At 48.0% G+C, this 21,217-nt stretch overlaps 1 protein-coding gene across 8 annotated transcripts in view; it reads left to right on the top strand.

Moving 5' to 3' along the window:
* Positions 1-21,217, top strand: part of AGAP1 (ArfGAP with GTPase domain, ankyrin repeat and PH domain 1) — a 552,897-nt gene that overhangs the window by 395,864 nt on the left and 135,816 nt on the right. For 5 of the 8 annotated variants that reach the window (XM_027117546.1, XM_027117554.1, XM_027117520.1 and 2 more), the window contains exon 12: positions 2,806-2,964. The exons of the other annotated variants lie outside the window; for them this stretch is intronic. In XM_027117546.1, coding sequence (XP_026973347.1) covers positions 2,806-2,964 — 159 coding nt within the window. The remainder of the gene's footprint in view (positions 1-2,805; positions 2,965-21,217) is intronic. 8 annotated transcript variants of the gene reach the window in all.

The following is a 21,217-nucleotide window of genomic DNA, read 5'->3' as shown; positions in this document are numbered from 1 at the left end:
CCTGTTGCCTGCATTGGCAGGTGGATTCTTAACCCCTGTGCCACCAGGGAAGTCCCTTAATGTTAGTGTTTTTATGAATTCACGTGGTGAAAGTGGAAGGGGCCTCAGAGCCTCAGGAGAAGTTGTGAACCCCTCTTAAATGGTGGGCGTGTGGGACCAGAGTCCACAGGGAAAGGAAGGCAGAGGCCCACACCCTCCTGCTCAGAAGGGTTTCTTTGCAAAGGGACAGAGGTGTGGGCAGAGAGAAGCCGGGAGGTAGTACAGGCACCAGGGCTGGCAGAGTGGCACCAGGACCACCACGGACCCGAAGGGAAAGGAGGGCGGGGGTGGCCCAGGGCGCCCGCTCAGGGAGGGGGGCCAGGGGTGCACATCCCCACTTCACACTCCTGTGCCTCCCCCTCGTTCAGCCCAGCTGGGAGCCAGAGGTAACCCAACAGGTGCCCTCCTCAGAAGGGAGCAGGGCATAGAAGGTGTGGGGAGAAGGTGGTGGCAGACGCGGGTGTCAGCACAGGGTCAGGAGGAGGCCCTGCCATGCTGCCCGACAGGTACGCCTGCTCAGCTGCGGGGCGTATGCTGTCCAGCTGTTACAGTGCCCTATTGTACAGGGATCTGGCCGAGGAGAAGCGCACCCAGAAGACAGCTCCAGGGCGCCCTAAATGATGGATGACACGTGGAGAAAACCCGGAGGAGCGTGTGGTGTGTCCCTTAGCGCTGCCTCTCTGAGGCTTGACTACTCTGTACCTGTGAGATGCTACGCACCTGGCCCTGCTACCCAGGCTGCTGAGGACCGGTGCTGGAGCGGGCGCCAGCTCTGGCTGACGCTGCCATTCAGGATGCATGAGTTTCCACGTTTTTAGGGCTCGGACAGGTCCTAAAATCAGAACATCAGAGTTGGGAGGGAGACGGGAAACTGGCTCAAGACCCTCTGCAGCTCAGCTGAGGAGCCAGGGCGGGTGCCCTTCCCGGGAGCATCTTCGATCTCAGTGTCCGCGGCAGGGAAGAGCTTTCGTTGTAGTTTTTGTTTCGTGTCCATGGTTATTTTTGGTTTAAGTGTTTGGTTTTTAAATCAATCAGAGCTCTCCTGCAGGCCCACTCATATTTTTACGTGTGCACATGTCACCTGGGGCTCTTATTAAAAAGCAGGGGCGGGCTTCCCTGGTGGCGCAGTGGTTGAGAGTCTGCCTGCCGATGCAGGGGACACAGGTTCGTGTCCCGGTCCGGGAAGATCCCACATGCCGCGGAGCGGCTGGGCCCGTGAGCCGTGGCCGCTGAGCCTGCGCGTCCGGAACCTGTGCTCCGCAACGGGAGAGGCCACAACAGTGAGAGGCCCGCGGACCCCCAAAAAAAAAAAAAAAAAAAAAAAGCAGGGGCGGGGGTGAGGCCAGGGAGCCTGCCTTTCGAAGACGCTCCCAGGCGGTGCAGCTGCTTCTGCTATGAGGCCCGCACTTGGGAAGATACATGGGCTCCCATTCTTCCTCTCTTAGGTGGTACTTCTGGCTTTTTTTCTGGAATCCGGTAAACCTGCCTTGGAATACTTACTTTTACGACATTCAAAACGTACCCAGTTCCCCCAACAGCGTAAAATCGGCCTCATTTTTTAAGGTGGAAATACATTTTTCAAAGCAAAATCCTTCCTGTCCGTTAACCGCTCGTTTGTCCTATTGGCTCATGTTTGTGTTTCACTGATGATTTTGTCACTCCGGATGCTCTGGGCGATTACAGTGAGGACCGTGTTCGTGGCGGAGCCCTGCTTCCTACCTCCTGCTGCTCACCAGAATCACCGAAGTCCCTTTGAAAATGCGTATCCCCTCAAGCTCTATCCCCCGACCTCCTGAATCGAAATTTGAATTTCTTGAAGCCTCTATTTTTAAAAAGCTCCACGGGTAATTCTGGTAATTGGTCTGTGTATTTAAAATCTTGTGCTATGAAAACCTTCTGTGAAAACAATTTTGAACTTAATTGGTTTTAAACTAAAACAATGGGAGGAACGTTTAAGAAAAGAAACCTATAATACCTTTGAAGATCTGCCTACAGATCTAACAAACGAACTGACTGGCAGCAAGGTGTGATTGGCTGAGCTTTGGAGAAAGGCACTTAATTATGTTTTTGAGTCTAGAATTGGGGTGACCAGATAGACGATAATTCATTTTGATGTTGAGCAACTGATTCAAATCATTACGTGTACGACGGGACCATTTTCCTTCACAGTCTGTGTGCGTGCTGTGAAGTTGCTAAGGTTACTTTTCCTCTGCGCGGTCTTCTCAAGGTTAAGAGTAAACTTACCTGGTTTAAGAGTCTGCGTTTCCAGCGATGTCGCATCTGACAACTTCCATTTGTGTTGATCATAAAGTATAGCTTCCCCGCGAAAGTAATCCTCTGGCATCAGACAGTTGACCCCCGACTGGTGATCATTTCATTTCCATTGATGTGTGGATGCAGCAGGGCTCCTCAGTGCCCGGCTCGCTGGCCTGCCAGGAATATCGCTTTTCCCAAAAGTGGATCTTTTGTCTTCACCGCTACTCCGTCTAGAGATGGCGGCGGTGGTGGTGTGCATCTTTGTCTTGGACTGTGGTGGGTGTAGCCATCGGAAGCATCGGGTTCCTTTGTCAAGCACCATAAGACCTGCTTCACCCTATTTTCCTCTGGAACATGGTTTCATGTGATGCTTCCACTTGCCCTGTATCGGGACGCCGGCTGCTCTCGGTGTCAGGTCCACGGTGTGCAGGCGTGTAAGCCCCTAGACTAACTCGTGCCGGTTCGGGTGTGCAGTGCGCGCTGGTGTTCACCTGACTTGTTTATTCCTAGGGAATGTCACTAGTGCGCCTGGGTCTCAGATGGCGAGCGGCGTCAGCCTGGGCTCCTTCAACAGCCGACCGGACGGCATGCAGCAACGGTCCTACTCTGTCTCCAGTGCCGACCAGTGGAGCGAGGCTACGGTCATTGCAAACTCAGCCATCAGCAGTGGTAAGAGAGGGCACAGCCCCACGGACCTGCGGCCACCTCGCGGTCCTCGGTTGTAAGCCAGGGGCTGGACGTGACGCCCCGAGCTCTCCGAGCTCCGCTCTGAGGGCGGCCACCCTGTCGACGATGCCTGGCCCGCCTTCCGCCCGTGGAGCACTTTATCCTCGATCGGCTATCTCACCCACAGCATCTCGTGACCTTCTTTGGTGCAGGGAGCAGTAGATGTTCGTTCCCACTTGACAGATTTGGAAACTGAGACCGCAGGCAGGGCTGAGACCCGACTGCAGGTGGTATGCCCCTGACCACACTTCCCTACATGAGGTGGCCTACACTTTCCATCATTAGTGTGCCTTTTATGTGGTTAGGCTTTGCGGTGTTTTTGCATCAAAGGAAAACACATAATTCATTCTCCTTATCCGTTTTCCAAGATTCCTGGTATATCATCTAAGTTTTGGAGAGTCTTCCCTCTTGCCTTTTTTTTTTTTTTTTTAAAGTGTGGGCAGCTTCTAGGGAAACAGATGTGCACGCTGGAAACTATCTTGACAAATGTGTGAGTGCGTGAACTATGCAGCGTTGAGGCTGCACTTTACCACAACATGCTTTGCCTGTGGCATTTTGTCTATGACCTGTTCACCGGTATTTAAAGGAATTCCCACTTGTAGTGTGTCATCTCTCAGACAGGGTTTTAGAGTAATAGTAGCATAATTTGTCCTAATTAAAAGATTCAGCATCAGGTCTTCCCTGTAGACCAGAGCTGCTGCAGCAGGACGTGTGCTTTGGATAAACATCATCTTATTTCTAGTTACTCCATGCTCCTCCATCAGACACTGCCGAGCAGAGGCCTTAAAGAAAAGGCATCTCCAAACCAAGGAGGAGGAGTGAGGTCTCGAAAGGCAGCTCCAGCGGGTGCCACAGCGGCGCAGGCCTGGGGCGCACGGACGGCATTGCCCTGTGCCCAGCACGCTCCCGGCTCCTTCCTCAGACAAAACAGGATGCTTCGGTAGAGAACGAACGTCTGTCTCCAGCCTCTTCAGGGACTGGGCTTTCCACCTTTCGTCTGAAATCATGACAGCACCTTAAGACGCTCAATGAAGAGGCTAAAGTCATTATAAATGAACCGCGTACAGTTTATTCCCTTGTAACGCGACAGCTGTGCATTCATAGTCGTCAGGTGCCCCGGCAGGCCTGGTGCGGGCCTCCTCAGCAGACACGTCCGTGCTCCAGGCAGAGGCCCCCGACCTGCCAAGCAGGTGGCCTTGACAGGCGGCCTTACCTCTGCAAGCCTCTGTGTTCTAATCTTAAATGGGTGTGTCCTTCTCTCTCTTGCGTGGTCAGTAGGTATGTAGGGCAGTGTCCATCTGTGGCTTCTGTCACTGAGCATCTGCTGTGGTTGCCATGGTTACTTTTTTTAGGGGGGCAAGCAGTTCACATGCTTAATTGCATTATCAAATACTTGGAAATGCAGCCGTTTTTCGACGAGCATTACCCTTACTGTCTGAGTGGGTTCATTCCGGCACCCTCTGAGAAGGTGCGCTCCCACATTTGAGGGGGGCAGGAGTCATCAGCTGGCTCTTCCCGGCCTGGTGCACACGCTGCTTTGCCCGGCAGCACCCTTTCTAAAGCTTTCCTCTTGTGAGTGAGAACTGCTGAGTCACCACCACACCTGATGAGGGCGGCGGTCTCTAGGTTCTGTTCCTTATGCGCCGTAGGAGTTATATTTGGGGAGGGGATAGAAGAACAAGTTCCTAAGCAAGATCCTCACCCCAAGTCTTTGCCTCCCCCCACACTCAGAATATTCCTCCAGAAAAAGCATTGGAAGCAGCCTATTAACCTAAAACCCACACTTGACAGATATTCCATTCGCATAATTATCTCTTTGATAAAGACTCCCTAGCTAACTTCCCGTCTACCCGAGAGCTCTTTGCATCTGGTCATGTGTGTATGCCAGGGCACCTCCACACCGTCACATCAGGGACTCCGTGAGTGCCAGACCCTTGACTTGCTGAGAAGCCTCTTCCCACGGAAGGTGATCGTATTGGTCCGTACGGGCATATTTATAAAGTACCTGTATGACTGAGGTTGCCTACGGGTGAACGCTGTTTTTAAATTTACAAATCGATTTCTCACATGCCAGTGCACCGGGTGTCCATTGTTCGATCACATTGTGTGTTTGTGAAAGACTAGACTAGCTAGGCTTCCTGATGCCCCAGAGCTTGAACCGTGAACACAGGAGATGAGAAGCCAGTCTGTGCCCTGGCACGAGCCTACTGCGGGATGTGAATGGAGAAAGCCCGGGGTGAAATTGTGCAGGTAGTTTAAGGATGGAGAGAGTTAATCAAGGAAAACTTCCCAAAGAGACTGAAACTTGAGCAGCGTTTCAAGAACCAGATGGATTGTGTGTGTGCAAAACCACAGGAGGAAGTTGTTCTAAACATGAAGGCAGTTTGGACAGAGACTTGAAGAGGAGGAAAGGGCAACGTGGAACAGTCGAGGGGCCACAAGGAAGTGCAAGGTATTAGTTGGGATACAGGAAAATGAGGACAGAGAGGAAGAAGAGAGATGAGTATTAACGGGTCAGAATCGCACAATCAATTAGCATCTTATTTTAAGGCTTACAGCTGACATTTTAAATAGCAGAGATCCAGAGAGAAAACGGAATGTTGTACAGAAGTAAGATTCCTATAGTTTCTCAGGCATCTTCCTTGACGCCTGTATTTTCGAAGGATGGCTGGTATGTCACACCCAAGATATGATTGAAAAGAGAAACAGTAGTAATGATAACGAGAGCTAATATTTATTGAGGGCATTTGATCCCCGTGGAGTGGATACTGCTCTTAGCTCCACTTTCCAGGTGGGGAGACTCTGGTACAGAAGGGTTCAATGCTGCTTGTCCAGAGTCACGTCCTGGTAAGGCTGGGATGTGAACCCAGGTGGCCTGATTCTAGGCCTTAGAGTCTACATCAGCACCTCTCAAGATATGCTTCCCAGACCTGTGGCGGCAGCATCCCCTGGGAACTGGTTAGAAATGCAGATTCGTAAGTCCCATCCCAGACCCACTGAATCTGAAACTCAGGGGTGGGGCCCAGCAACCTTTGTGCCAGCAAACCCTCCACGGAATGATGCTGCATGCTGAAGTTTGAGAACCATTGCTCGAAATCCTTGCTTCTGAGTGTGGTCCACAGACTGACTGGTATCTGACAGCCCCTGGGAGTTGCCTAGAAATGCAGAGTCCCAGGCTCCAGCAGGACTTCCTGGGTCAGAGTGCACGTCGTCAAGAATCCTGGGCCATTCGGGTCCGCCTGCGTGTGGAGTAGCCCTGTCTGCCTGCGGCCAGAGTAACGTCCTGGCTTCCCTCCCGTTAGTACCGTCCTGCCAGACGCCGAGCCGTTGCTAGTAAAATGAGGGCACAGGATCCGACAGCTGACTTCAAGGAAACACACTTATGAATGGATTTCAAGACCTCAACTTGGGCATCCACGTTCCCTGCCATGCTTGGAAAATAATCACAAAAGAAACAAACAACGATTAAGAGCTCTCTGTCATGCTTTTTCTCTTTACGTCGCAGTGAAATACAAACTCCACCCTCTTTTTTTTTTTTTTTTAATCATTTTCTCTCCCTCACCCCAGTCTCTGGTTTGGATGTCAGGGTCATAAAAAAGCTTACACTGTGCTAGCAGCAGGGACAGGGAGAAGTAAGCAGCTTTTGAATCCAAATGACCATGTGTTGGTGAATATGCCTTCCCATTGTCCCACATTTTTATTGTACATGATAATACATGACGTTGGGGTTCCATTTTTCCCTGCCCCCTTGTCCACACTAAATTAAGACTTTGGCTCCAGAGAACTCTGTAAAGTCTTCCCCTTTAGACGCACAGGTACCCCGGGGGTTTCTGTCTTTTAAGCAGCTGTGAGCAACTCCTAATTAGATAGATGACTTTGTGGTGTGTGAAACTACAAAACAGGAGGTTCTGGTTAAATTAAGGGGGGAAGAAAGAAGACTCCATTCTGTGAAATGCAATGCCCCACTGCTTTATGACTATTACTGCTGTAAGGTTTTACATTTAAGTACCTGAGGTTTAAAATTAGATGTCTAATATAATTTGGCGTTGCTAACGTGAGACCCGCATCTGCCCTTAGAGGAAATGCAGACAGCTCAGCTCAGGGTTTCAGATTGCTGTCTGCCGGCTTGCAGCCCAGAGGCTTGGGGCCCGCTCCAGCTAAGCACCACAGGCTGCTCAGCGTAATTTTTTAAATGCAGAAACGTATTCATCTTGAGCTTCTGCGTTGAAAAAGGCTGTTCCGGTAGTACATGAAAAATTAATTTTTTTACATTTTTCCTCACTCTCCTAAGTGTTTGACAGAAGTAATTTTTGCAGCAAGAGAGAATAAAAACTGGTGGCTGTAAATTCCTGTCCTGGAACCTCTTGTGTAGATTCTTTATGGACCCAGAATTGATCTACATGTCAGACCCTGTTGTGGTTTCAACTGTTTATCACGGTAATGGCAGGAGTGAGCCTGTGAACACCAACTTATAATCCTGGGTGAAAGAAATTGGTGTTTGCAGTCAATGAAGGGGCAGCTCAGCTTTATTGATAGATTCAGAACAATTATCTCTGCAACAACTATTGGCTGAGAATTCTCTGCAATTTCATTGGGAGCCTGTGATTTTTTTTTTTTTGGATTAAGCATTTCTCTATAGGTAATTTTCTCTAGAAGTGCTAGCCAAGAGTTAGCATGACTGTGGGTGGCAGGGGACCCCCGGGGGGGTCATTTGTAGTATACTTAGTTGTCATATCTTGCTCCCAGGCAAAATGCATTTTCGGGTGCATCCCACCTGTGCTGAGGGCCCGAGCCAATGCCGTGAACCCTGTGCATCCGTCTGCGAGGGGTCCTGCGTGTCTCGGCAAGCCTGGCAGCCTGCCACACCATCTCCTGCCACTGCCAGCTGTGGGCCGAGGGTCTCAGTGGTGGCCGTTGCCGTGGCAGCCAAACTCCCCGCCCCTCTTGACTGTCAGGTTGTTCTGATGGCTCCACCCCATCTCTGATTGCTTCATTCCAAGAGTTAATCTTCTGCCACCCTGGCTGCCCATCACCGGCAGTACTGCACTGCTTCAGATGACTCTTGAACGTTTCCCTTCCACCTGCCTCCACCAGGCCACCGTCCAGCCTTGTCAGCCCCAAGTATAAAAACCATACCCATCTTTCACTCCTCCACATGGAAGGTGTGTGTGTGCCCATTTCCTTCTAACCATTTAACCACACATCTTCCCACCAGAATCTGTGGTTATTAGACAGCCAATCTTGAATCTGAAGCGCTTGCATTTTTGCTAACTTTTAAATATTTTTTGTCATCATGGACGTTTTTTACAAGGCTTGTTTTAATGGTAGAAGTTAGAAACACAGGTTTCAGCTCTTGTCGTTGTGTCCTGCACTTCCTTTGGTTTCTCCTTTCTCATAGAGCCAGCCCCAGGAGGGGCAGGCAGCCCTGCATTTGAGATTACAGAGAGCATGCCGTAACTTTGGGTTCTGGGAAGGTTTACTGTCAGTTCATTAATTTTAATTTTTACAGCTTGAGCATTTTTTTTTTTCTCTTCTTGGATTCTATGCTAACAATTTTATCATGTGACCAGCAGGTGGCGGTAGTGCGACACTACAGCTCACTTTTTTTTTTTCCTTTTTAATTCAAGTATAGTTGATTTACAATATTGTGTTAGTTTCAGGTGTACAGCAGAGTGATTCAGTTATACATATATATCTATTCTTTTTTGGATTGTTTTCCATTATAGGTTATTACGAGATACTGAATGTAGTTTCCTGTGCTATACAGTAGGTCCTTGTTGGCTACCTATTTTATGTACAGTAGTATGTATCTATTAATCCCAAATTCCTAATTTATACCCCCTGTTTCCCCTTTGATAACCATAAGTTTGTTTCCTATGTCTGTGAGTCTGTCTGTTTTCTAAATAAATTCAGCCGTAGTGTTTTTGTGGATTCCACCTGTAAGTTATATCATACGATATTTGTCTTTATCTGACTTACTTCACTTAGTATGATATTTTCTAGGTCCATCCACGTTTTTGCAAATGGTATTATTTCATTCTTTTTGTAACTGAGGAATATTTCATTTATATGTATACCACATCTTTATCCATTCATCTGTCAATGGACATTTTAGGTTGCTTCCATGTCTTGGCTATTGTAAATAGTGCTGCTATGAACATTGGGGGTGCATTTATCTTTTCAAATTAGAGTTTTCTCTGGATATATGCCCAGGAGTGGGATTGCAGGATCATACGGTAGCTGTATTTTTCGTTTTTTTAAGGAATCTCCATACTGTTCCCCATAGTGGCTGCACCAATTTACATTCCCACCATCAGTGGAGGAGGGTTCCCTTTTCTCCACACCCTCTCCAGCATTTATTGTTTGTAGATTTTTTGATGATGGGCGTTCTGACTGGTGTGGGTGAATACCTCGTTGTAGTTTTGATTTGCATTTCTCTAGTAATTAGCGATGTTGAGCATCTTTTCATGTGCCTGTTTGGCCATCTTACGTAGCGTCTGAATTTGTACAGCTGCGTCTCTGTGTCAGGAGCTTGACATCTAATGCCCATTTCCTGAGAATCATTATCCCTGTTTCATAAGTGAGGTTCCAAAAGGTCGAGAATCTTAAGACCACACTCTGAATAGCCAGAATTCAAACCCAGGTCTTTCTGATTCCAAAGCTTAGAGTTTTCCTCTCTGTTATTTTTTTTAAAGGAGAAATGAATTCTTAGTATTAAAACAACGTATCATAAAAATTGTTTATCTTTTCATAGAGCTTGCTTTTTAAGGGAAGGTAGACATTTTCCCTTCTCTCACTTCTGCTGCACTTTGCCTTTCTCATCTGTTTCTCCCAAATCTTGGCTGGCATTCAGAAACCATTCCCTGGGGGTTGTCATCAACCTTCAGCTAAGCTCAGTATTAAAGGACCTGTGGGCTCTCATCTCAAAGCTGGGCACGCCCGGTCTCGGCCGCTGCGGTCTGTTCCCCCCACCAGGCTCGTCGGCCTAATTAAAGGGATGACCCCAGTTCCCTTCTGCAGGCAGAACCTGCTTCCCTTTCTCTGCATGGGACCGAGGAGAAAGCAGAAGCTTCCTAGGGTATCTGGCCGCAGGGGGTAAAAGGTGTATTTTTTTCCTCCCAATCAGAACGTTGTTACTTTGTACTTTGCCTCCTCAGTTCCTTCCTAACAGCTATTTCTAGCAGCAGGTGCTGACTAGGGGAAACGCTGCCCCCATATCAGACCGGGAGCAGTAGATTGCATACCTGCAGGCCAGCAATTCTCTTGCTGCCTGGCAAATGTCTAGAAATCATTTTAAACAGATGTTAGAGCCGGATACCGTTGCCAGTTGCTACGGTACCTGGACCATATCTTTTGGTCTCTCTGGCCCTCGGTATCTTCATCTAGACCAGTGGTTCTCAACCAGGGGTGATTTTGTGTGTCCCTCCCCTGGGGACATATGGCAGTGTCTGGAGATAGTTTAGGTTGTCACAGTTGAGGGGGTTGGAGGGGTTTCCTACTGGAATCGAGTGGGTGAAGCCAGAGAAGCTTGTGAACGCCCTGCAGTGCACAGGGCAGCTCCGCACGACAGAGGACCATCTGGTCCAAAGTCAGTAGCGCCGAGGTCCAGAAACCCTGGTCTGAACGATGAAGACTTGGGCTTTATGGACCCTAGCAGCCACCGTCACTGTGCTCCACCGTGAATTAAATGATAATCCTTCGCAAAGAAAAGGGAGGCTGTTTCCTTTCTTGAGAGAATGACTACAGCCAACCCAAGCAGTGCCTTGCCCGCAGCGAGACTTTCAACTCAGCTTCCCAGACCGTCCCCCAAGGCAGAAGGCGGGGGTTGTACCAGCCCCATGGCAGTTCTGCTGCTACTACCAGTGATGATGTCACCTGACATCCATCCAGCACTCCCTGCCTGTCAGGCACGAGGACCCGGAAGAGGCGGGCTAGTGCCATCCCCATTTGAGATGAGGAAACAGAGGTAGCAGCAGGCCGGTGGCCAAGGCTGGATTCCGTCTCAGGCTGTGTCTCAGCCTCCACTGTGCTGTACTTTGAACCACCACCCACGCTCAGCTGCCCCAAGAACTCTGCCTGCCTGAGGGAGACCCGGGGTGGCCTTGACCGTCGGCCCGTGTTGAGGACGCGCGGACGACACACGGGCGGGCGTCATCTCAGCATCCTCCCTATTCAGAGACCACAGAATGGGTCGGGGCTAACAAAGTGAAACTAAGATAAACATCCTGCATTCAGATTCAGCCAGCCAACTGTGCACACGTAGAATGGGGACCCCTACCTCGACGAGGCTGACCTCGTGTAGCTCATCTGCCGAAATGCCGTCGAGACTTCCTCTGCCCTGAGAGAAGGAGACGTCTCTTTTGTGGGACCACATTTCCAGAAGGACACTGGCAAATGGGGATTGTTCACAGCAGTGGATGGGGCTGTAGAGAAGGCTCTGGAACCCACGTCAGAGATAGGGACGGAGGAATCGGGAGGTGGGAGGGGCCTCTGGGGCAGGGGCGTCCCTGGTCCTGCTCTGGAGGGTGCTTTTCAAAAGTACTAGCTCCTGGGGCCAAGAGCTGGAGTTGGGCTTTTTTGGCCCTGGGGTGGAGCCTGCGCACCAGATGTTCCCAGGGGCTTGTAAGGTGCAGCTGGGATTGAGATCCACTCTTCTGGAGCTGGGGTCGGGGTTGAACACTGCGTGTGAATGGCGGTCAAGGTAACAGATAGGAGCCTTACCCTGTGTACGTCCAGGGAATTGAACTCGGAACAGTGGGTCAAAGTTACAGGAAAGAATTGTGACAATTTTTTTTTTTTTTTTTTTTTTGCGGTACGCGGGCCTCTCACTGCTGTGGCCTCTCCCGTTGTGGAGCACAGGCTCCGGATGCGCAGGCTCAGCGGCCATGGCTCACGGGCCCAGCCGCTCCGCGGCATGTGGGATCTTCCCGGACCGGGGCACGAACCCGTGTCCCCTGCATCGGCAGGCGGACTCTCAACCACTGCGCCACCAGGGAAGCCCGACAATTTTTTTTTTAACCTTTACTGAAGTCTAGTTGATGTGCAATGTTGTGTTACTTTCTGCTGTGCAGCAAAGTGAATCAGTTCTACATATACGTATATCCACTCTTTTTTAGATTGTTTTCCCATGTAGGTCATTACAGAGTATTGGGTAGTATACACACTACTATATATAAAATGGATAACTAATAAGGACCTACCGTATAGCACAGGAATTGGGACAGTTTTGACACAAGGTAGCGTAAAGTAATATGATAGAGCATAATTTTTCAAAATGACTCTTTCAAAAATTTTCCTCTTGAATCTTTCTCTTTCTCCCTCACCTGATGACCCTCTTTAAGTCTCACCAGTGAAATAGGGGAAGGCGCATACTCATCTTCCCAACCCCACGCCCCAGCTGCACCTGGAGCTGCAGCCTCTGTGCTGCTTCCTGCTGGCCAGGGGACTGGGGGGCACGGTCCCTGCCCTTGTGAAGTGTTGCTCCTTCCACCTCTGGACCCATCACCTCTCACTTCCAAAGGACTCTGCCTCTGCAGTTACCCTGTCTGCTTCCTGTACCGTCAGATTCTCCCTGACGTTGGGTCCCTCTGTTCAGCAGACAGGCCTGCTCCAGGATCTCCCATCCTGGCTCCGTGGCCCTCTGCCCTTCCAGCCCCTTCTCAGCCTTCTTCTCCATACACCCTCCTGGGACTCCTGTCTACACTCAGTGTCTCCAGCTACTCACCAGGTGCCTTCTCTTTGATCCGTCCCGATCTGTCCTCCCTCCCTGCACTGCCCGGACACTGCTCTCATCCAGTGCCTGGCCCCCCACGCTGTCCACCCCAGGTACAGCATGGTTCCCGTCGCCATCTGCTTCTTAGCGATGGGGAGCCCAGTGACCGCTCCATCGTGCTGGAAACTCTCTCTTCTCTTGGCTTCTCTGATGACAGAGAAGGGAAGAGTGTGTGTGAAGGCTGGGAAGGGCATGTGTCTGGGGAGCTTTGTGGCGTGGGTAATGAAGGAACTTAGCTGGAGACAAGGCATGAAGGTAGGAAGGGTGATTAGAAAAAGGATCCACAAAAGGTCTGGACTTGAGTCTGGGCAGTCAAGTGCGCCCCTCATGACTTTCAGGGAGCAGTGATTGTGACTTTTACAAGCCAACTCCTGAGTCAGCATGGGTTATCATCTGGTGTAGAAAGACGAGGCAGAGGTGGGTTAGGAGAGAAGGAGGTAATCCAAGCCCAGCAACCCCTGATTCTCCCCGAAGTCTAGAAGTCTCCAGTAGAGTTGTCGCTGAAACTTGCATTTCCCATCCCACTGGTATTTTTAGTAACATCATTTCTCATTGGTCTCAGTGCAACGACGTGTTATTAACGTAAATTGTTAAAGCTTCCTAAAATATAGAAGTCTAAAATTTTACAGTTACTTAGTTTTTTTGTTTGGTGGTTTTTTGGTCCCAGCAGTTTTAGTTGCAAACTTTAAATTTTAGGGTAATTTTTTTAACAGATAGAAAGAGTCATTTACTGCCCCGCATCCAATGACTTCGAGGTGGAGTAGCATAAAAAGATTTGTCAAATGTATATAATGCCATTTTCCAACTGGAAAGAAAACTTTCTGAGCTTTTGTATTTGCAACATTAAACCATCTGATTTTATAACACTGTATATGTTTAAGCAATATAGGACTTTTTCTCATGATTTTATACCACTTTGGGGCCAGGAAAATATTCATTTTTTATTCCTCTGCTTTGCTCAAGTCCTCAACCTAGGAATCAGATAGCTTAAGAAACTTCAGTGATGCTGTCTCCCTGGTGACTTTTTCAGTTATTAGAATAAAGTTTGGTCAGATCTCTTGCCATCCTTCCCTTGCTTCCTGTTATTTACACATGCATACAAAGAGGGAAAGACCTAAAGGGCTTAAAATTTTTTAGATACTGATAAGGAAGAAAGGAGTGGAAGTAAATGTAGCAGAGGAGTGGTTATAAAAATACAATTGGTTGTAATATGGTTAGAAGGAGATAGGTAGGTGGATAGATGATAGATAGATAGATGGTTAATAGACATAGATAGATAAAGATAGATAGGGATAGAGAGAGATTGTGGGTGGATGGATGGATGGATGGACCAATGGACAGATAAGATTAGGTAGGTAGATAGGGTAATAGATGATAGATAGATAGATAGAGATAAAAATAGGGAGATAGATGGGGGGGTGGGGGGGTGGGTGGCTGGATGGATGGATGGATAAGATAGGTAAGTAGGTAGGTAGGTAGGGTGAGAGATGATTGATAGATACGGCTGACAGGTAGCTTTGTACAGATCAGGGTCATCATCAAACCCTCTGTGTATTTACTCCTTTAGTACTTGTACATTACTTCGGTTTTGCATTCTTAAACTTCTTTCAATGAGTATATCTTTCCTTACATCTTTGCTTTATTATCTGACAGATAAGGTTATTAACAGAAAGTGATATTAATATTAATTACATGATACTAAAAATTTTATGTCATGAGGAAACAGATGGTTATTTTAAATGACTTAAAATTTTACTCTTTTATAGGAAGAAACATTTTAAACATATTTTGTTATAAATGCTATTTTAATTGCTACATTATTTCTGCAGTGGGATTTCTAAAATCTTACTACATTTGCAGGGAAATGTTTGTCTGCGTCAGAATCTCTTAAAATGTGTACTTATTTACAAGGAAATAATTATAATTGAATTTAAAATATAGTATTGGGGAGCTTGATATTATTGATAAATACATTACGTAGTTCCCACACCTGATCTCTCCATCTCGGTTGCAGTTCAGGATCTCAGCTCTGACGTGCGAGTTGCTCTCTGCAGCATTTAGCCAAGATTGCAACCATATACCAGTTACCTTTCCACACGGGCATTCTATATTTCAGAGTGTTTATAAGCATATAGTCCCTAGCTGAACTCTGAAATTATAAAGCATTGCTACTTTGGAAATGTTTTCTGTGTATCATGTAATTAGAAAACAGAAAAATGTACTGTGGGATTTTAAGCTTAATTTTACAAGATTGGGAAACTCGCCTTGCAACCAGCTGTTGGCTCTTGGTTCATTTCATAGCAAGCTTTGCACTGATGCAGAAAGTGAAATAAGCATGTCCACTCCCCGAAACAGCCCTCAGAGATCCTCTGTCTGAGGGCTGTTTTCCTTCTATGTCAAAATGTCCCAGAAGCACCACCTCACCGTCTCCCTTCGAAGACGCCTTTATGGTGAGGGCGCAGAGGGAAATTGAAGTCTGGGGGCCCGTAAGGCCCCCATCAATCAGAAGGCAGGGGTAGCGCCAGCAAGACATGCAGTTCAGGCCCCCAGAGTACGCGGGCCTCTCACTGCTGCGGCCTCTCCCATTGCGGAGCACAGGCTCCAGACGCACAGGCCCAGCGGCCATGGCTCACGGGCCCAGCCGCTCCGCGGCGTGTGGGATCTTCCCGGACCGGGGCACGAACCCGTGTCCCCTGCATCGGCAGGCGGACTCTCAACCACTGCGCCACCAGGGAAGCCCCAGCACCCGGTTTTTATTCACGTCTGTCTTCCCAGGGCGCTGGCAAAACTGTAAACCAAAGTGTTAGCCATCAAATCACGTGAATACAAGTTCCTGGACAGTTAATTTTTTTTTTAAGAAATTATTTGTCCTTTCAAACAATATTCATTTTTTCCCCTTAGCACTGTGTTCATTATGCTCTGTTTTTCACTTTTAAAATTCTTTGATTTCTAGAAGCCTGGATGATAGACGTACTTATGTAAAAAGTTTCACCAGTCAATGAATGTGACATCCGTCCGTCATGGGGCTAAAACACAGAGGATCCCACTGGTGTCAGTTATGCATACTTCAGCCTACTCTAGGAAGCCTTTCTTCCTCCTTCTAGCAAGTGGGTTAACTACCTTATCCCTTCTTTCATTTTTTGCAATAATAACTTTGCATTTTCCCTAATTATAAAACGTTACATTTTAGAAAAATTTAAAAAGCAGAGAAGCTTTTTGCTGTTAAAACAAAAAAACTCCTACCCTAAGCTTTTAGTTTGGGGGATATGTCCCCTTCCAGTGCATATGTCTGTGTTCTTACTTATTTCCAAAAGTTGGATTACATCGTAACTGGCTTTAATTATAGATGTGTTAAGTTTCTCTACTCTATCTGAAAATAGTTCGGGCATAGGAAACCATCTCTGTGACGAGCAGCAGAGGACTGGTTAAATGAATTACAGTAAAGCCCCACAAAGGGATGCCACGTAGCCCTGAAAATGTTGCCTTCCGTTTAATAACTTGGAAGGATGTTCATGTAAACAATAGGTGTCACCGTGCTGTGAACCGGCTTCAGTGTCACCCTCGTGTGGTCCCACCCACTCTGGGACCTGGTCCCGTGCCGAGCTGGGGAACCTCTCCCCAGGCGCACATGGCCTCCCTGCCCTCATGTCCCATCAGATACCACCTTGTCCGTGAGGCCTCTGTGTCTCCCAGCTTAAAATTGCCCACAGCCCTCTTCCCCGCTTTACTGCCGCCATACCACTCTCCCCTTCCACCTTTGTAATTCACGCGTTGATTTTATCATCTGTCATCTTCCCCACTAGAATGTACGCTTCTTAAGGGCGAGGACTCCATCTAGTTCACCTCTCTGTTCCTGGGGCTGAGAACGGGGTGCCCAGTGAGCTTTCCCTCGGGCTTATGTAATGTACTGATGCTCTCCGCCCTGCAGTAGCCCTGGATCATTGCTCATTAAACCTGTTACAGTTCTGTGTGGCAGTGCCCTTATCCTCATTTTAAATGAGAAAACTGAGTCTTAGAGAGTCTGAATAACTGGCCCCAGGTCACACAGCTGGCAGGATCACGTGTTTTATGCGTCGATGGGCTGGGCAGGGTGTGTGTAAAGGGCTCCTGGGTGGAAAGAGTGCGGGGTGAGGGAGTTATACGAGATCTTAACTGTTTTTCCCTTGTTCTCTTTTGAGCTTTCAGAAATGAATACCTATTATTTATGTAAAAATTTTTTAAAGTTATTTCAAATATGAATTCTGTAGTTAGAAAAAACACAAATGAAGCCATGAACATTTGCGAATTTCCACTTGCACTTCGTTAGTAGCAAACTTAATTCAGTTTGCAACTTTAATTGATCAGAAAAGCGTGGTCCTTGACTGGCATTGGCAAGGCCATGAAGAGGAGAGCAGGTGGCGGGGGGACATTTGAGGCTTTGGGGGCAGGGAGCAGAAGGGGAGCTGGGACTTGGTGGGGCAAACAGAGACTAAAGTCAGGATGCCTGAGTCCCTGCCCCCATTCTGCCACTTGCCACACAGGGGAGACAGTTACAGAGATACCAGGAGACCCAATTCAATTCAGAGCAACTGGGTAGAGTCATGGGGAAGCTGCGTGGGGCCTGTCCTGTGTCCTGGAAAGCAGACGTTGTACCGGCAGTAAGTGGAATTATTCACATGCGTGAAGCGTCCATGGTAGAGGATGAATCACAGTTTCATTGCATTTCATTTCGTTGCATTGAGCAAATTGCAATGTTTAATAGTCAGTGAATGTTCTCATCTGCGTGGACCTAGAACAAGGCTCTGAATCCCGGTCCTGCCCGGCCCCGTCTCCTGCCCACACAAGCACGGCTTGAACAAATAGGCTTCTTCCTGAGACTTTCCAGATGTGAAGTCAGATACAGTCATACTTAAGTATGTAATTTTGTTACTGATTTTCTTTCATGTATTAAAGTTGAATTTGTGGGAATTCCCTGGTAGTCCAGTGGTTAGGACTCCGCACTTCCGTTGGCAGGGGGCATGGGTTCGATCGCCGGTCAGGGAACTAAGATCCGGCGAGCCGCCACGGCATGGCCAAAACAAAGTTGAATTTGTAAGAACAATGGCTGTAACACTTCGGAAGAGAGTGGTGGCAGGGCTGTGCTTTTCGAAAGAGCTAGAAGATACTGTGCAATTCCTAATCATGCCTCATCCCAGCCTAGTTTTCTGCACCGTGTCTCCATGTCATCATGTGTTCTCTTTCTTCACAATAGAACAGATCTGCTCAAACCCCCTGAGTATCCAAGGCTATATAGATTTGCCACTTGGAGTGTGCCTCCTGAATCCATTCTTGTGCCCATCTTGCACATAAAGCTTATAAGTGCCGAGCTCTTTTCACGAATGTCAACATCTTCTCTCCATTTTCCACTGACCCTCATGAAGGAAGGGCAGGAACACGTTGAGCAGTCCTAGCTACCTAAACACGCTGGCAGAACCGAGCGAGCCCAGCCATGCTGCACCCCACCCCCTAGATGCACCCCGCGGCCCGCGGGATGTTCTGGGAACTCGGACAACTGTAGTTCTAAAGGTCAGACTCGGTTCCTCTGGAAAAGACAGAAGAGATGCCTTCACCTGTGAAAAAGTGTCCTGAGATCCAGGATTAGAAAACGAACTTGAATTTCATGGAAGAAAATACGTAACGCCTATTTTTTCCTTTTCTGAGCCAGAGCCAGGAAATCAGAGAAGATACTAAAAACAGCCACAAAACTGCTCCTTCGCTGCTGGGATATGGAGGGTGAGGTGATGGCTAGTTAAAGCCGCTCAGGGTCGGGACGCATCTGCGCTGCAGTCCGAGGCTGCGGGAAACGGGGTGACCGGGGGGTTATAGCCCCAGTGGACCTAGATGGCCTTTCCAGTCTTGTGCTCAGGGGACCCTAAAATCCCTCCCTCCTCGGATTCCCGGAGTTTCCTCCACCCTCGCAAGTGACGGAATCCCAGTGAAGAGCTGGAGCAGCCGCCCGGTCCCAGCCTCGGCTGTGCTGTAGCGCATCACCGGCTGTGTGGGCGGGGACAGTTGGCGAGAGTGCGCTCGAGAGAAAATTATGGACGGACGGAAACCTTCTGCAGGGGCGGAGGGGAGAAGAGGCAAAGACATGTATTCCTGAGGAACGGGGGCAGGGGCACCGTGGAGGCAGCAAGGAGGCCTCGTCCTGGTTGGGGAGGCTGGTGGGGCGTCGCTGCCTCTAACCTCACCCCAGGGGACAAGAGGCAGCAGTGGGAAGAATGGGAATGAGCGGTCCTTGGATGGATAGCAGGCGGCAGGTTCCACTCCTCGGCCGGGGCGCCGCATCCTTCCCCGACCCTGGTGCCGGCCACAGGGGGGCTGGGCTTCTGCTTAAGGAAGAAGAGGAAAATGTCAGTTATTATGTTTGGGAGCACAATCTTATCTCTCATTTTACTTTACAGCAATTTCCCCAAAGATCCACCCCAGTATCTGATTGAACTATATTGACAAAATTTTTAGCCACGATAAGGAAAATGCTTTGAAATCAAAACAGATCCAACGCGGGATCTCCAGACACTTTCTTTTTTATTGTATTTTACTGCGTTTTATTTCACTTTTGCCAGGACAAAGCCCAAATTCCGAGACAGTGCTAGAAGTTAAAAGGACAGAATTAGAGGAGTACAAATGAAGTCACTTCTTTTTTAAAAAGAATGTTCTGGAGTGAAGGCTAAATTATTCATCGCTTTTTGTCAGAAGTAATTTAATCTTAGTTTTCAAACACCGTCGTTAATTTTAGAGGTTACACTCCGATTTCTCATTTTTGTGGAAAAGACAAAATAAGAGTCACTCATTTGGCCACAATATTATTAAACCATTGAAAAAGGGCCAGTATTATTAAACTGCTGAAAAAGGCTGTACTTTAAACACCACTTCAGAAATGAAATGATTTTTGGTCTGTGGTTTTGAATGGAGATATTATTCATGGTATCTTCATCCATGGGGTTATTGGTAGGGACAACTATCCCAAGTATAATATTCGACAGATTTTCTGGCGAGTTAAGATGATTATCTGTCACATAACAAACTTCTCCAGCATTTACAAGTCCCAGGCGTGTTTTTTGTTTGTTTGTTGTTTTGGTTTTTTGAGATTGACATGAAATCATCATGAGATTCAATAGCAAAGAACACAAAAATGTAGGGTAGGTTTTTGTTTTGTTTTGTTTTGTTTGCTGTACGCGGGCCTCTCACTGTTGTGGCCTCTCCCGTTGCGGAGCACAGGCTCCGGATGCGCAGGCTCAGCGGCCATGGCTCACGGGCCCAGCTGCTCCGCGGCATGTGGGATCTTCCCGGACCGGGGCACGAACCCGCGTCCCCTGCATCGGCAGGCGGACTCTCAACCACTGCGCCACCAGGGAAGTCCTAGGGTAGGATTTTAGAGGGACTTTTCGACTTTCAGGAAACCTTACTTGCCCAAAGCTTAATAACCATAATTATCAGATTTCCTTTGAACTTTGTTCTTTTTGTCATTTTCAGAAATGATGGCAGAGTGGGATTAAGGTTGTGGTGACCATATGTCACTAATTATGCTGGGAAACAGGCATTAACCAGGGATTGTACCAGGCAAAGCAGGGTGACTGTCACCCTAGTCAAGGTGGCTCATCTGAGTACCATGTGTGCAGCCTTTGTTCCTCATGGGTACTGTCCATGAGAGTTACTCATTTTCTTCCAGTACAGAGTCAGCAGTATCCTTGTAACCTAGGTGATCAGAATCTTGGGCTTCAGCTGCATGGCACCGTGCCAGCCTGCCACTCCCTGCGTGGACTGGGCAGTTTTGGCACCATCAGAATGTAGAACTTGCCAAATGTAGGAAGCTCTCACTCAGGCTCCTTCGAAAGAAGGAGAAATCTTAACTACAGGTTTGGCGTGGAAACAAAACAGCCCACTCTGATCTACTCAGTTGCCCTCTGGCTTGGGGAACCTTTTATCATCCTACGTAATATGTATTTGTGACCTGGTGAGTATTTTAAATACAGTTGTTTTAACAGTGTAATCAGAAGTGAAAGGTCATTGGCCTCATCTTCTTAATACCACACGAGACTGATTCCAGAATTCAAAGTACAGACGACCTGAATGTCTCAAGTTCTTTATTCAAATGAATTCAGCCCCAGCCCTCAACTGCCACTAGTTGGAGACATGAGTGAGTTGAATACATCTAGTGTTCAGGCAGAGGAAGTTAGAGGTTAACCCCAGCCTTGGAATCTAATGTGTAGCACAGTCATTAGTCATCAGCAGCACGTTGGCAAAATTCTAAAACAGCAGGAAAGAGAAATATTCTCTTTTCGGTGGCAGTTAAAGAAATCATCTCACACTTTTCCAAAAAAGATTTTCATAGGACAAATCCTCTCATTTACCTATGGAGTTGTTGTCCCATATTTTTATGAAAAATGTTTATTCTGTTAGAAG

The sequence above is a fragment of the Aethalodelphis obliquidens genome, unplaced genomic scaffold, assembly GCF_003676395.1.
Source record: "Aethalodelphis obliquidens isolate GAN/ISIS:26980383/991018 unplaced genomic scaffold, ASM367639v1 scaffold2, whole genome shotgun sequence".
NCBI classification, from domain to species: Eukaryota; Metazoa; Chordata; class Mammalia; order Artiodactyla; family Delphinidae; genus Aethalodelphis; species Aethalodelphis obliquidens.
The sequence above is the reverse complement of the archived record's forward strand: the minus strand, read 5'-3'. Positions and strand labels throughout refer to the sequence as shown.